Genomic DNA, 15,167 nt, shown 5'->3' with positions numbered 1-15,167 from the left:
TCACCCCCCACCGTCCCAGTGATCACCCCCCCCCCACAAACCCAGTGATCACCCCCCTGCTGCTGGCTCCTGCTCCCCTTTCTGCCCCAGTGATCACCCCCCTTGCTGCTGCCAGCTCCTGCCCCCCTTTCTGCCCCAGGGTTCACCCCCTTGCTGCTGCTACTGCCCCTCTTTCTGCCCCAGTGATCACCCCCCTTGCTGCTGCTGGCTCCTCCATCTCCTCAGCCCCCTCCTACGCCTGACCGCCCCCTCATGTGCCCTGTGTGCCTGAGCGCGTCCCCTACGCCTGACCGTCCCCTACGCCTGACCACCCCACACGTGACTGCAGAAGGTTACACCAAGCACACACACACACACACACACACACACACACACACACACACACACACACACACACACACACACACACACACACACACACATATATATACACACACACACACACACACACACACACACACACACACACACACACACACACACGTACACTCACACTAAAATAAAGTTTCCATTTTTTTTTTTTTTTTTTTTTAATGTTTTTTACACACACACACACACACACACACACACACACACACACAGCACACAAAATGTCCCGCCCATCCCCCTCATCCCAGTCTAGGGCGTACTCAGCTGAGGAGGTTATGTCAGGTTGGTGTGTGTGTTGTAGTGTGTGTGGTGTATACACTACACTATACCACACCACACACCAACCTGACATACACTACACAATTTGTGAAGCACCTGGGAGTGCTCACTATGCATCTAGATAAGTTCCCTGGGGGGTCTAGTTTCCAAAATGGGGTCACTTGTGGGGGAGCTCCAATGTTTAGGCACACAGGGGCTCTCCAAACGCGACATGGTTCCAATTTGTTAGCGGACACCATGTCGTGTTTGGAGAGCCCCTGTGTGCCTAAACATTGGAGCTCCCCCACAGGTGACCCCATTTTGGAAACTAGACCCCCCAGGGAACTTATCTAGATGGGTGGTGAGCATTTTGAACCTCCAGGTGCTTCACAAATTAATCCGTAAAAATGAAAAAATAAAATTTTTGTGGAAAATAAAATACTTTTTAATTTTTATGACTCAGTGCTGCGTTCCACGGTGAGTGGTGGGCTGTGGGTGGGGTTACCCCGCGTGTCACACCCAGCATCCACCGCGCGCTCTCCCTCTCCTCATTCATTTTGCAAAGGGATAAAGTAGAGGCGCAATAGTGCTGTTACCAAAACAACCGATAGTCCTCATTTATTAGGAAAGCACGCGATGGATGCTGGGTGTGACGCGCGGGGAAACCCCGCCCATAACCCAGCATCCACCGCGGGAACCGCGTCCCTGATATCACACCTCACTTGACTTGACAATACATTGGCCAATTATCAATAGTACTGGACAACCCTTTTAAAGCTCCATGACTGAGACATGTATTCATGGAGCAGGCCATAGAGCAGGCCCAGGAGTTGAGCCTACTCCATACAGGATCTGCTTATAACAGTAGCGATCGAAGCTCCTTAACCTCTTGATGACCAGGCTATTTTTCGTTCTCGTTTTTTCCCTCCCCTTCTTACAAGAGCCGACACATTATTTTTTCATCCACATAAGCAATATCAGGGCTTGTTTTTACTTATTACTTACACTATTCATTTTATCATGTGATGCACTGATAAGTAGGAAAAAAAAAATTCCAAGTGCAATGAAATTTCCAAAAAAGTGCAATTCCGCAATTGTTTTCTGGGTTCTATACTTAGTGTTCACAATATGCTAAAACTGACTTTGCAATTTGATTCTCCAGGTCAGTACGATTACGCCAATACCAAATAGATAGTTTTTTTTTTTATTTAAGTGGTGAAAAAAAAATCGGAAAGTTGTTAAAAAAGCAGAGAAAATTATATACGCAGCGATAGAAAATATGTTTTGGGGTTTTTATTGTCTTATTTTTAATGGGGCGAAAGGGAAGTGATTTGAACTTTTTGTATTTTTTTTTTTTTTCATATTTTTAAAAACTTTTTTCTTCCCTTTTTACTGGATTTGTTAGTCCCCTTAGGGGACTTTGAAGGTGCGATCGCTTGTACTATGCATAATGTCAGGTCCAGAAATATTTGGACAGACACCGGATCTTCGTGATTTGGGCTCTACATGCCACTATTTTTTTATTTTAAAATGAAACACCTGAGATACAGTTGAAGTGTAGATTTATAGGGGTTGAACAAAAATATTTTGTGAAACCTTTAGGAATTGCAGCCATTTTTTTTTTCTACAAAGCCTCATTTCAGGGGCTCAAAAGTAGTTGGACAAATTTAATTTTACCATAAATATAATGTTAAGTTTTAATACTTTGTAGATAATCCTTTTGCAGACAACGACTACCTGAAGTCTAAAAGCCATGGATGTCACCGGACGCTTGGATTCCTCCTTTATGAGGCTTTGCCGCCTTTGCTGCAGCTGACTTCAGTTGTTGATGGTTCGTGGATCTTTCTGCCATAAGCTGTGCCTTTAAAGAAGTTGGCCACTACTTTTTTATGATTGGTGCAATCGATGGACCCTGTGCCCCTAAGTGTTTTTCTAATCACCTCCTGCTGTCCTTCTTGCCTGTGAGCGGCGCTGTCCTTGGCCGCTCACAGTCATCACGTGACCCCCCCGGCTGCAGCCGGCTCTGGCGTCCGCTGATGTAACGTCAAGTTCTGGCTGCAGCCGGGGGTGACTCACTTCTGCGTTCCATGGTGGATGCTTGGCTGTGGGTGGGGTTACACCGCGCCTCACACCCAGCATCCACCGCGTGGTCTCCCTCTCCTTATTCATTGGGAAAGCACGCTGTGAATGCTGGGTGTGACTTGCAGGGTAACCCCGCCCACAGCCAATCAGCCACCGCGGGGACCGTGTCACTGATGTCACGCCTCACTTGACATGACATCAGCGGCGGGTCACGTGATGCCTGTGAGCGGCAGCGGTAGTGCCGCTCACAGGCAAGAAGGACAGCATCCACCGCGTGGTCTCCCTTTCCTTATTCATTAGGAAAGCACACGGTGAATGCTGGGTGTGACTTGCGTAACCCCGCCCACAGCCCATCAGCCACCCCGGGGACTGTGTCACTGATGTCACGCCTCACTTGACGTGACATCAGCGGCGGGTCACGTGATGCCTATGAGCGGCTGTGGTAGTGCCGCTCACAGGCAAGAAGGACAGCAGGAGGTAATTAGAAAAACACTTAGGGGCACAGGGTCCATCGATTGGGCAATCATAAAAGTAGTGGCCAACTCCTTTAAGCATGTGAAATGCTGTTCAATGGGGTTATGATCTGGTGATTGACTTGACCATTGCAGAATATTCCACTTCTTTGCCTTAAAAACTTCTGGGTTGATATCGCTATATGTTTTGGGTCATTGTCCATCTGTTCTGTGAAGTGCAATCCGATCAACCTGGCTGTGTTTTTTTCAATCTGAGCAGAAAGTATCGCCCTGTACACTTCAGAATTCATCCGGCTGCTTCTGTCTTCAGTCACATCATCTATAAACACTAGTGACCCATGGCCATTGGAAGCCATGCATGCCCGCGCCATCACACTGCCTCCACCATGTTTTACAGAGGGTGTGGTGTGCTTTGGATCATCAGCTGTTCCAGGCCTTCTCCATACTGTCTTCTTCCCATCAGTCTGGTACAGGTTGATCTTAGTTTCATCTGTCCAAAGAATACTTTTCCAGAACTGGTCTGGCTTCTTTTTTTTTTTTTTTTTTTTTTGGGCAAAGTCTAATCTGGCCTTTTTATTTTTAAGGCTGATTCATGGTTTGCAGCTTGTGTTGAATCCTCTGTATTTGCTCTCAAGAAGTTTTCTCTTTATGGTAGACTGCTCCACCCACAGCTGTTAGAGGCAGGTGATGGCTGAATAATTCAGCCATCATCTGCCGGGAAAGATGTGGGCTCTCAGCTTGCGAGACGGCATCAAAGTCAGAAACACGACACATGACGTAACTGTACGACATATGTCAAGAAGGACTTAAAAGGCATATGTCAAAAATCTCACAATCTATATGGACATGTAGGCTATAATCTGTGATACAATGTTTTATTTCAGAGTAATCCACATTTTTATTAGATGTTAAGATATATGGGGCTGATGCAGATCTCCCTGAGAATTTGCCTCCAAAGCTTTTTTTTTTTTTAAATGAAAAAGGGCATTACCAGTGTGAGACATGTAATGACTGACAGTCTGCGCTCCTGATCTACATGTCTCACACTGGTAACTCCCACTTTCATTTAAAATGAGCTCTGGAGGCTGATTCTCATGTAGATCTACGTCCTCCGGACCTTGGATCATAACAGCTCGTTTAAATATTATAAAATGCGTAGATTTTGCTGCCATTTAAGCTACATGATTCTGATTGTATGTCCTTCCCAAGCACCCATTATCTCCATATTCCTATAGGGTGTCAATTTTGTCATGGCAGCCGTGGACTTGCTAAATTTTTCCATTGGTACCCCTGTGAAGCCCAGCCAAAGTCAGTGCTTTATAGGAGTCCATGAGTAGGACTAAACACTGCAGTACTATTGCAGTATATGGTACAAGCGATCAATCGCAGGTTCAAAATATGAAAGAAAAATAAAAATTTGTCTTTTTTTTCATTTTCTCCCGTGCATTTAACCCCTTCACCCCGAAACCTGTTTTCACCTTCCTGACCAGGCCATTTTTTTTTCAATTCTGACCACTGCCATTTTAAGAGGTAATACCTCTAAAACGCTTCAACGGATTTCACTGATTCTGAGACTGTTTTTTCGTGACATATTGTACTTCATGATAATGGTAAAATTTCTTCTATATGACTTGCGTTTATTTGTGAAAAAAAACAAACGGAAATTTGGCGAAAATTTTGACATTTTGAAATTTTTATACCCTGAAGTCAAAGAGATAGGTCACACAAAATAGTTAATAAATAACATTTCGCACATGTCTACTTTATATCAGCACAATTTTGGAAACAAATTTTTTTTTGTTACGAAGAAAAAAAAAAAAAAAACATTTTTTTCCACAAAAATGATCTTTTCACCCCAATTTCTTTATTTTCACAAGGGTAACAGGAGAAAATGGACACCAAAAGTTGTTGTGCAATTTCTCCTGAGTACGCTGATACCCCATATGTGGGGTAAAACCACTGTTGGGCGCATGGCAGGGCTCAGAAGGCAAGGAGCACCATTTGACGTTTTGAACGCAAAATTGGCTGGAATTGAGAGCGGATGCCATTTCGCGTTTGGAGAGCCCCTGATGTACCTAAACAGTGGAACCCCCCCCCCCTCCACAAGTGACCCCATTTTGGAAACTAGACCCCTCAATTAACTTATCTAGATGTGTAGTGATCACTTTGAACCCCCAGGTGCTTCACAGAAGTTTTTAACGTAGAGCCGTGGAGAAAAAAAAAATAAAAAATTTCCACGAAAATTATCTTTTCATCCCAATTTCTTTATTTTCACAAGGGTAACAGGCGAAAATTGGACACCAAAAGTTGTTGTGCAATTTCTCCAGAATATGCTGATACCCCATATGTGGAGCAAAACCACTATTTGGGCACACGGCAGGGCTCAGAAGGCAAGGAGCGCCATTTGACGTTTTGAACGCAAAATTGGCTGGAATTGAGAGCGGATGCCATTTCGCGTTTGGAGAGCCCCTGATGTGCCTAAACAGTGGAAATCCCCCCCACAAGTGACCCTATTTTGGAAACTAGACCCCTCAATTAACTTATCTAGATGTGTAGTGATCACTTTGAACCCCCAGGTGCTTCACAGAAGTTTATAACGTAGAGCCGTGGAGAAAAAAAAAATAAAAAATTTCCACAAAAATTATCTTTTCATCCCAATTTCTTTATTTTCACAACGGTAACAGGCGAAAATGGACACCAAAAGTTGTTGTGCAATTTCACCAGAATATGCTGATACCCCATATGTGGAGCAAAACCACTATTTGGGCACACGGCAGGGCTCAGAAGGCAAGGAGCGCCATTTGACGTTTTGAACGCAAAATTGGCTGGAATTGAGAGCGGATGCCATTTCGCGTTTGGAGAGCCCCTGATGTGCCTAAACAGTGGAAATCTCCCCCACAAGTGACCCTATTTTGGAAACTACACCCCTCAAGGAATTTATCTAGAGGCATAGTTTTATAGTTATGATTATAATGCTTTTGGTTTTACTGGTGTATGAATTCATAATGTGGTATGTGTGAATTGTGCGGAGTACATCAAATTATAAAAGTGTGTTGTGTCAACAGGGTGAAAACAAATTTTTATTAATTTGTAGACGTGTGGTACGCTTTGAAGCAATTCTTAATGCAAAGGCCCGGTTTCTCAGGGCAGGTTTCACAATGGTAAATTGTGTCTTTTTCGGATTCTACTTTTGTAAAATTCTCTGCACCCTTTTTGTGATCCTCCCTTCCTCGCAGTTTGGGGAACCTCTCCTGGAAAATGACCTGGGACCATACGGGCACTATCAGTTTTGGAAGTACGGGGAACTTCAACTTCCTAAGTACCAAACATTAGGGTCTTGATGACTACCTCCTGAAACTGAAGGAAGATCCCCCGTATTGCCTGCAGATCTAAACAGCACAAAAGCATTGTACAGTGCCATCTGTACAATGGGCACGGCTAATTTTTTGTACCATACTTTAGCTTTTCGCATGGCACTGTATGGTTTGAGGACCTGATCTGAGAGATCTACACCCCCATGAACTTATTATAATCCAAGATACAATCTGTCTTTGGGACTTGTGTTGTTGTACCTCGGACAGTGACAAGGGAGCTGTTGTCACAGTGTATGGTGGTCAAGATAAGGACATCCCTCTTGTCCTTATACTTGACCATCAACATATTATTGCAGCATTGGGTTCTGCTTTCACCCCTTCTCAGCGGTTGCCCAATTGGTGGCTTAGGGAGACCTCTCTGATTTTTTCGCAACTGTACCTCTGACAAAGAGGGTCTTGAAGAGCAGGATGCTGGTGTAAAAGTTGTCAATATAGAGGTGATAACCCTTATCCAACAGTGGGTGCAACAATTCCCACACAGTTTTCCTACTCACCCCCCAGGACAGGAGGGCATTCAGGGGGGTCAATCTGGGTGTCCTTCCCTTTGTAGACCCTAAATCTGTGGGTGTACCCTGAGGTACTCTCGCACAGCTTGTAGTTTTATTCCGTACCTGGCCCTCTTACTGGGCAGGTATTGTCGGAATTTTAGTCTCCCTTTTAAAATGAACCAGAGATTCATCTGTAGCGATGTCCCTTTTGGGGGGTTGTACGCCTCAGCAAATTTTCTGCTGAAGTGTTCAACTACTGGACGAATTTTGTATAGACGATCAAAGTTAGGATGGTTTCGGGGAGGACACTGCTCATTATCATTAGAATGCAAAAAATTTTTGGATCGCTTCAAATCGTGTCCTTGTCATGGCCATACGGAATACCGGTGTGCTGTAGAGAATATCAGTACTCAGGCACTGCCGAAGCTCCGGTTTTTTTGATTATGCCCATATGTAGCACAATGCCCCCAAAATGTCTTAATCTCTGCTGCATTTACAGGGGTCCATCTGGCGTATGATGATGTTGGGTTTTGGGCGAAAAATTGATGGGCATTCAAATTTTGTCTGAGCCACCATAACATTTATTATTTCCTCGCTGAAGAAGAATTTGAAGAAGTCCATTTCAGTGAGGCCTGTAACATCAAATTGGGTTCCTGAGTTGCCGATGAAATCCGGAATTACAGCTTGATCATTTTCGGGGGGAGGATGCAGTACATATGGGATCGATTGCTGTAGCGGTTGCTTGGTTCCTAGGACGCCTTGCTGTGGGTTCTTCCTCACTAGATGAGGAAGAGGAATAGAGGAACTTGGGATCTTCCTCGCTGCCTGAATCGGTGTCGGTGACCAGGATTGTGTATGCCTCCTCTGGCGAATAGCGTCTTGCTGAATTGGCCATTTTTATTTTAATTTTCAAAACACTGGGGATGTGTGTGTAATCGGTGCTTTTTTGCACATGTATTGTGTGGGGGCCTGTGTAAGGGGTACTATTTATTATAAAAAAGTAGAGAGAAAAAGTAAAAATTTAGAAGAAACAGAAAGAAAAAAAAATTAAAAATAGATGTAAAAAAAAAAAAAAAAGTTTGTCGAAAAAAAATTATGGTGACGTTCACTACACTAATGCCCTACCTATAAATTTACCCGAAAAATAATAATAATTTGCGTCGGGTAAATTTTTAGTGAGTGCATTAGGGGAGCGTACGTTGCAGTGTCGGTGACGTCTGTTTTTCTTTTGCAAAAAAAAAAAAAAAAATGTCACCAACACTGCAACGTACGCTCCCCTAATGCACTCACTAAAAATTTACTCGACGCAAATTATTATTTTTTTTTTGCAAAAGAAAAACACTGTGACGTCCGCTACTCTAACTAAAAAAAAAAAAGAAAAGTCGCTTGGCGCAGACTCTGATCAGCAGCGAAACTGATCTGACCGCTGCGGCCATGGGAAGAGCACGGATGCTCAGCGCAGGACGCCGCGCGCAAAAAATTAAATTGGGAGGGGTGGAAGGGAAGGGACTTGGGAACTGCCGCTGTGATCAAAGGAGTCATGTATACAGTCATGGCCAAAAGTATGGAGAATGAGACAAATAGTAATTTTTCCAAAGTTTACTGCTTCATTTTTTGTAATGGCAATTTGCATATACTCCTGAATGTCAAAGAGTGATCAGCTTAACAGCAATTACTGTACTTGCAAAGTCAATATTTGCCCAGAAAATGAACTTTAACCCCCAAAACACATTTCAACATCATTGCAGTCCTGCCTTAAAAGGAGCAGCTAACATCGTTTTAGTGATTGATCCATTAACACAGGTGTGGGTGTTGATGAGGACAGGGCTGGCGATCAATCAGTCATGATTAAGTAAGAATGACATCACTGGACACTTTAAAAGGAGGCTGGTTCTTGGTATCATTGTTTCTCTTCAGTTAACCATGGTTATCTCTAAAGAAACACGTGCAGCCATCATTGCACTGCACAAAAATGGCTTAACAGGGAAGAGTATCGCAGCTACAAAGATTGCACCTCAGTCAACAATCTATCGCATCATCAAGAACTTCAAGGAGAGAGCTTCCATTGTTGTCAAAAAGGCTCCAGGGCGCCCAAGAAAGACCAGCAAGCGCCAGGACCGTATCTTAAAACTGTTTCAGCTGCGGGATGGGACTACCAGCAGTGCCGAGCTTGCTCAGGAATGGCAGCAGGCTGGTGTGAGTGCTTCTGCACGCACTGTGAGGCGGAGACTCTGAGCAAGGGCTGGTTTCAAGGAGGGCAGCAAAGAAGCCACTTCTCTCCAGAAAAAACATCAGGGACCGACTGATATTCTGCAAAAGGTACAGGGAGTGGACTGCTGAGGACTGGGGCAAAGTCATTTTCTCTGAAGAATCCCCTTTTCGATTGTTTGGGACATCTGGAAAACAGCTTATTCGGAGAAGAAGAGGTGAGCGCTACCACCAGTCTTGTCTCATGCCAACTGTAAAGCATCCTGAAACCATTCATGTGTGGGGTTGCTTCTCAGCCAAGGGAATCGGCTCACTCACAGTCTTGCCTAAAAACACAGCCATGAATAAAGAATGGTACCAGAATGTCCTCCAAGAGCAACTTCTCCCAACCGTCCAAGAGCAGTTTGGCGCCCAACAATACCTTTTCCAGCATGATGGCGCACCTTGCCATAAAGGACAGGTGATAACTAAATGGCTCATGGAACAAAACATAGAGATTTGGGGTCCATGGCCTGGAAACTCCCCAGATCTTAATCCCATTGAGAACTTGTGGTCAATCATCAAGAGACGGGTGGACAAACAAAAACCAACAAATTCTGGCAAAATGCAAGCATTGATTATGCAAGAATGGACTGCTATCAGTCAGGATTTGGTCCAAAAGTTGATTGAGAGCATGCCAGGGAGAATTACAGAGGTCTTGAAGAAGAAGGGGCAACACTGCAAATATTGACTTGCTGCATTAACTCAATCTAACTGTCAATATAACCTATTGGTCCTCATAATATGATTGCAATTATATTTCTGTATGTGATATAAACATCAGACAAACACTAATAAAAACCAGAGGCCAGCAGATCATGTGAAAATATCATTTTGGTGTCATTCTCAAAACTTTTGGCCATGACTGTACATGCGAATGTTATGCGGTTCAATGCAAGTCAGTGGCGGCGATTTCACAGCGAAATCGTACAGTCGTTTGGTAATCGCTTCAATCGTGGTGACGTGTTTACAAAAAAACAAACACAAAAAACCAATGGCTGAATTACAATTTTTTTTTTTTTTTTCACAGTTGTGTCGGCAAAAAAAATTAAAAAAATAGATATTGTTGTAGCTCTCCAAGAAGGGGAGGAAACCCCCCAAAAATTGGTCGGTTTGAGAAGGGGTTCAGCGAATATTTGTACAATGTAGATCAGGTTTTAAGGACCGGGCGGGGGCAGGTGCTTCTTGGCTTGTCATCTGCTTTTCTGTAGCTTATCGGACAAGGTACACCGCCGTCATACATGATGTCATGTCGTAGCGGGCAGTCGCAGGGTCTCGATTGTGCAGCACAAAGTTGTTCGGAGTATTATCTTGGTCTACGGTAAATAACAAGTTAATTCAGAGGATTGGAGGAAATGATTTATTTAGGAGGCGCAGCAGGGAGTTGAGCTAATGAGCAGAGGTGTCTGCGGGGGGGTTAAGTGCATCAGTGGGGGGGGATCAGATCAAGAAGATAACTTCTCATTCATACCTCTGTCTCTGTTCTCCTCCCTCAGTGTCCACAACTCATGCTCAAAGTTCCCCAGACCACCCTGGTCACACAGAGCCTACCAACACCAGAGAAATGACGACATCGAACTGGGGAAGAGACGAAGCCACCCCAAATCCCGTTCTGCAGTACTACATACGCATGGTGAGGGCCATTATTACTCCTGTCTACGCTACTATAAGATGACAGTTTATCTGTAAACTTCCCATTATTTGCACTGTAATTTCCTGTCTACTAGTTACTTGATCGAACTCCGGGGGACCCCCTTAATGAGCTAGATAAAGGTCTGCTACATATGAACCCTGGTAAGATGGAGGGGTTGGGTCTATGGGCAGCTTGTGGGGTAAATATGGTATATTTTTGGATGAGCGAGTTGTGTACAGAGACTGGCTATTCGTATATCTGATGTACATGTAGACCCCCGTTTGCTGTGCTCATGTTCTCGATTAATTATTTTCTCTTCTACCAGATACCACTCAGTTGTCCCAGTCTCTGCAGCGCAGAGGAGAGTGGCCCTTTCCCAGGTAATGTAAATCTATAGTATGTATTTTATACTTTTCGGACCTTCCTGGTGTATAGTTATTTGGTGACACTTCTAAATTTGAGCAAAAAGATTTGCTGGACCTTAGTAGTCGTTGGCCGCCGGACCAGAGCCCTACGATCCTTTTCCTGGCAGCATCCCCAACACCTGTTCAGATTAGTAGGCCTGTTGTGGCATCACCCCCGCATCATTCCTCAACGAATACCTGCTAGGAGGTGGTTCTCAGGATCATGGCCTACTGACGTGGCCACTGGACTATGGTCCAAACTTCCAGTCATTTTATTCTAAAGCCCCCCCCCCACATACCTAATATAGTTGCTGGCCGAATCATCTTCCCCAACTTTCCCATGAATACTTAGCTTAGCCAAACGCTACCTTGTTCTCTATGAGATGGCTAGTACCAGACTCCTCTAATGGCTGTTTATCGAAGAGAAAACAAAATGACCGGCAGCCAAAAATCGGACATGCTGGATAAGTACAAGTCTCTTCCCCAATATCATGTGTCCAGGGGAAATCCGGAGGCACCCATACACATAAGACTGCCAAGTGATCCTCCTGAAATCGGCACTTTCAGCTCTCATTTGTCTAATGTCTATGGGCGCCTTAACAGCCGTTATGTCCATTTCTACAGGTCGGATGAGACTGAGGAAGAAGTCTCCAAACTTTCGACCAATCCCAAAAAAAATCCTGCAAAAGTACCAGAAGCTGTAAAGAAAGAGGTATGTCTCCCAGAGAAACTTAAAGGGATGTCTGGTCTTCAGATAAAGTCTACAGTTGCGTCACTCTAAGTGAATGAATGAATGAAATGAATCCTGACAGTCTGCACTGTGCATGCTGTCAGGATTCCCCAATTTGCGTATATGTGGTCACGTGCTGGTTTCTCTCAATTCTCTTGTATTTAGAGAATCCAAGCACGCCTATTCAGAATGTGACCGAAAGTATGCAAGTTCCGTGACCGTCCCACTCTCACTGGCAGTACCGGAGAATCCTGACATTAAACGCACCGCACGCTCTCTGGATTCAGAAGTCTGCAGTCGCATAGAGAGTCTCCAGACTTTATCAGAAGACGAAACAACCCCTTTAATGGGGATCTGTTATTTTTTGAATAGGTATCAGACCACCTCTTTCAACACTGAAATGTGCTTTTTTTTTCTTCCTTCAACCCTTTTCATCACCTGCCTCATGTGCGTCGCAGGTGCTGTCGGGTCAGTGTCGTTCTGGTCCACCCAAACCTCTGAAGAGGATGTCTGCACGAGGGGGACGTCCTGGTATCTGGAAATAGGATTTGGGCTTGTTCTTAACTGTCAGCATTGAAACCACTAAATGCGAGACTCTCTCTACCCCACCGAGCATCTCCCGATATCTCCGCTTCCTCCACCCTGTAAATGTTCTCCATGAAAGTAACGAGGAAGGTAATTAATGGCTATTTAGTGTCCTGATCAGGTAATCGAAGATCTGATTGACAAGATCTGATCTGATGCGGATTGTAGGAGGTACGTTATGTGGGTTGTGGATGTACATCTGTCTACTGGGTGGTTTGCAGGTAGATGGTATCAGATTCTGAGGTCGAAACTGCAGTGCCTTTTTATAAAACTTCGTTGTGCCATTTTTATATTAAAATGTTTTATCTGATGTTTGCTTTTTATATTTATTATTATTTAATGGAAAGTAACATTTTGTATAAAATATAGAAAAAAAAAAAATAAATAAAACCTGTTATTGTGAAGAAGAATTACTGTGACGTGCTATTTAATTTCCATAATCTCTGTATCCCTCCAATCCTCACAAGGAACTATTCGAATGCCGCATTGGACCGGGAGTTATTGGTTGTTTTCCAGAGACCACAAAATCTTGACAAATCGTTTGTGAATGTCGACATCTAAAATGGGAATGAATATAGTGGAACCTGCACAGAGAGACATAACTGAGAACATTGGAAGGTCTATGATCCATCTCATTTAAAGCGTAGGGACTCCTTTGGTTGCCATTTTTTAATGCATGTATTTTTGGCTAAAATTTTAAAATTTTGCAATTGAGATCCATTAAAATGTTTGCACTGTTTTAATTAATTCCTGTTCAGAACAAGGCAACTGAGGACCCTTCAGTGCGTTCCTTCTGATGGGAATTTGTTACTTTTTTTTTTTATTTGCTTCTCAGCTGATATATGACCTTAAGCCGCCGTATCACAGAAGACCGGGAACTTTCATTTGATCATAAATCGGCAAAGAAGAGCTCAGTATATCGCTAAGTGCCCACGATGTAGAAATGCTGCATATTTTTTCCCGCATCTCCCTGGCAGGAAAAATGCATGCGGATTGTGCATGCGGATTGTACATGCGGATTTTACATGCGTTTTTCCCGCCAGGTAGAAGCGTTTGTCAAGCGTTCTTCACATCCATTTCTGCATGCGGGTTATCAAGTGCTTTTCCAAGCGATTTTAGCATCACTTGGAAAAGTGCTTGACAACTTGTCAAACTATATAAATCCATGCAGCCGGCATGGATTTATAATAGTGTGACCAAGTTAGTTAAAAAAAAAAAGAATAAGAATGGTAAAAAATAAAAAAGATTATACTCACCTTCCGGTGTCCTCCCGGTGTTATCTCCGTCGCATCCGGTCTCTTGCACTGCTCGCGGTGGTGTGAAGGACCTGCGGTGACGTCATTCAGTCATGTGTCAGGTCACATGACTCAATGACGTCATGGCAGGTCCTTCACAACAGCGCGAGCAATGCAAGAGACCAGACAAAACACTGGGAGGACATCGGAAGGTGAGTATAATCTTTATTTTTTATTTAAAATTCTTTTTTTTTTACAGTTTGTATGGTACCCAGGTCTGGATGAGAGTCTCCTCTCCTCCAGACCTGGTTACCATCCGCACATTGAACCGTGTGATATCCGCTAGTGATGTAGTGATGCGGATGTCACACGGTCCAATGCAAGTCAATGGCGGCGATTACGCTGCGTGTCCGCAAAATGAATGGACATGCTGCGGATTTTTGAGCGCAGCATGGGCACTCACATTGCGGCTTGTCATTGGGGACCATGGGGGACGGATTACCAAGTGTTTACGCTGCGGAAATTCCGCAGCATAAATGCTTGGAAAATGCTTCGTGGGCACACAGCCTAAGTTACTACCTCTGTCAGTCAGTTTACTGACTTATTAACAGTGAATCTTGTTAAGGGTTACAAGCCCACATTCCATGTCAGTACATGCTACACGAGTTGTTGTGGCTTCCTAGGCAATGTGCCAAGGCGCTTTATGTTCTCTGTCTGTTTTTCTATACATCTTTAGGCTATGTTCACATGTTGCTTTTTTTGTTTTTGCAAGTTGAAAACTGTTTTTTACAGTACCAGCAAAAGGTATGAAATTTCAGAAATCTCATTCACACACTTGCTTTTATTTTTTCCTGACTGTATTGGAAACTGCTGCTTTTTTTTTTAAAACTACAGCATGTCCATTCTTTCAGCAGTTTTTGCAGCGTTTTTTCACCCATAGAAGGCAATGAGCACGTGCAAAAATTTCGGCTATCGGTTTTTGCAGCATTTTTGGATATGAAACTGTATTAGTACAGTTTAATTAAATTGGTGATATGTGTTAAAGTGAACAATGCTCAACAAACTGAATCTCTGCCAATATGTTAACTAAACAGTCCCCTACCAATTCAACTCCTCCCTGCCTTTTTTTACATTAAAAATGTTTTATGGTGTCACACCGGTCTTACATTGGTGGCCTAACTGCTCGTATTGTTCATGCTTGCAAGGTGGAAGCAAAACTAAACTTGTTATCCTGAAAAAATGCAGCAGAACCTGTGTTTTGGCTGCAGAAAAAAAGAAACGTGAACATG

At 43.6% G+C, this 15,167-nt stretch overlaps 1 protein-coding gene across 1 annotated transcript in view; it reads left to right on the top strand.

Annotated features, from left to right (window-relative positions):
• Positions 1–13,044, top strand: part of CNTROB (centrobin, centriole duplication and spindle assembly protein) — a 44,067-nt gene extending 31,023 nt beyond the window's left edge. The window contains exons 15-19 of the mRNA XM_073654526.1: positions 10,788–10,924; positions 11,019–11,085; positions 11,250–11,304; positions 11,953–12,040; positions 12,517–13,044. Coding sequence (XP_073510627.1) covers positions 10,788–10,924; positions 11,019–11,085; positions 11,250–11,304; positions 11,953–12,040; positions 12,517–12,603 — 434 coding nt within the window. The 3' untranslated portion in view covers positions 12,604–13,044. The remainder of the gene's footprint in view (positions 1–10,787; positions 10,925–11,018; positions 11,086–11,249; positions 11,305–11,952; positions 12,041–12,516) is intronic.
• The last annotated feature ends 2,123 nt before the right edge of the window (positions 13,045–15,167 follow it).

The sequence above is a fragment of the Phyllobates terribilis genome, unplaced genomic scaffold (genome assembly GCF_046119375.1).
Source record: "Phyllobates terribilis strain yellow unplaced genomic scaffold, ASM4611937v1 Scaffold_11__3_contigs__length_659146591, whole genome shotgun sequence".
NCBI lineage: Eukaryota > Metazoa > Chordata > Amphibia > Anura > Dendrobatidae > Phyllobates > Phyllobates terribilis.
The sequence above is the reverse complement of the archived record's forward strand: the minus strand, read 5'-3'. Positions and strand labels throughout refer to the sequence as shown.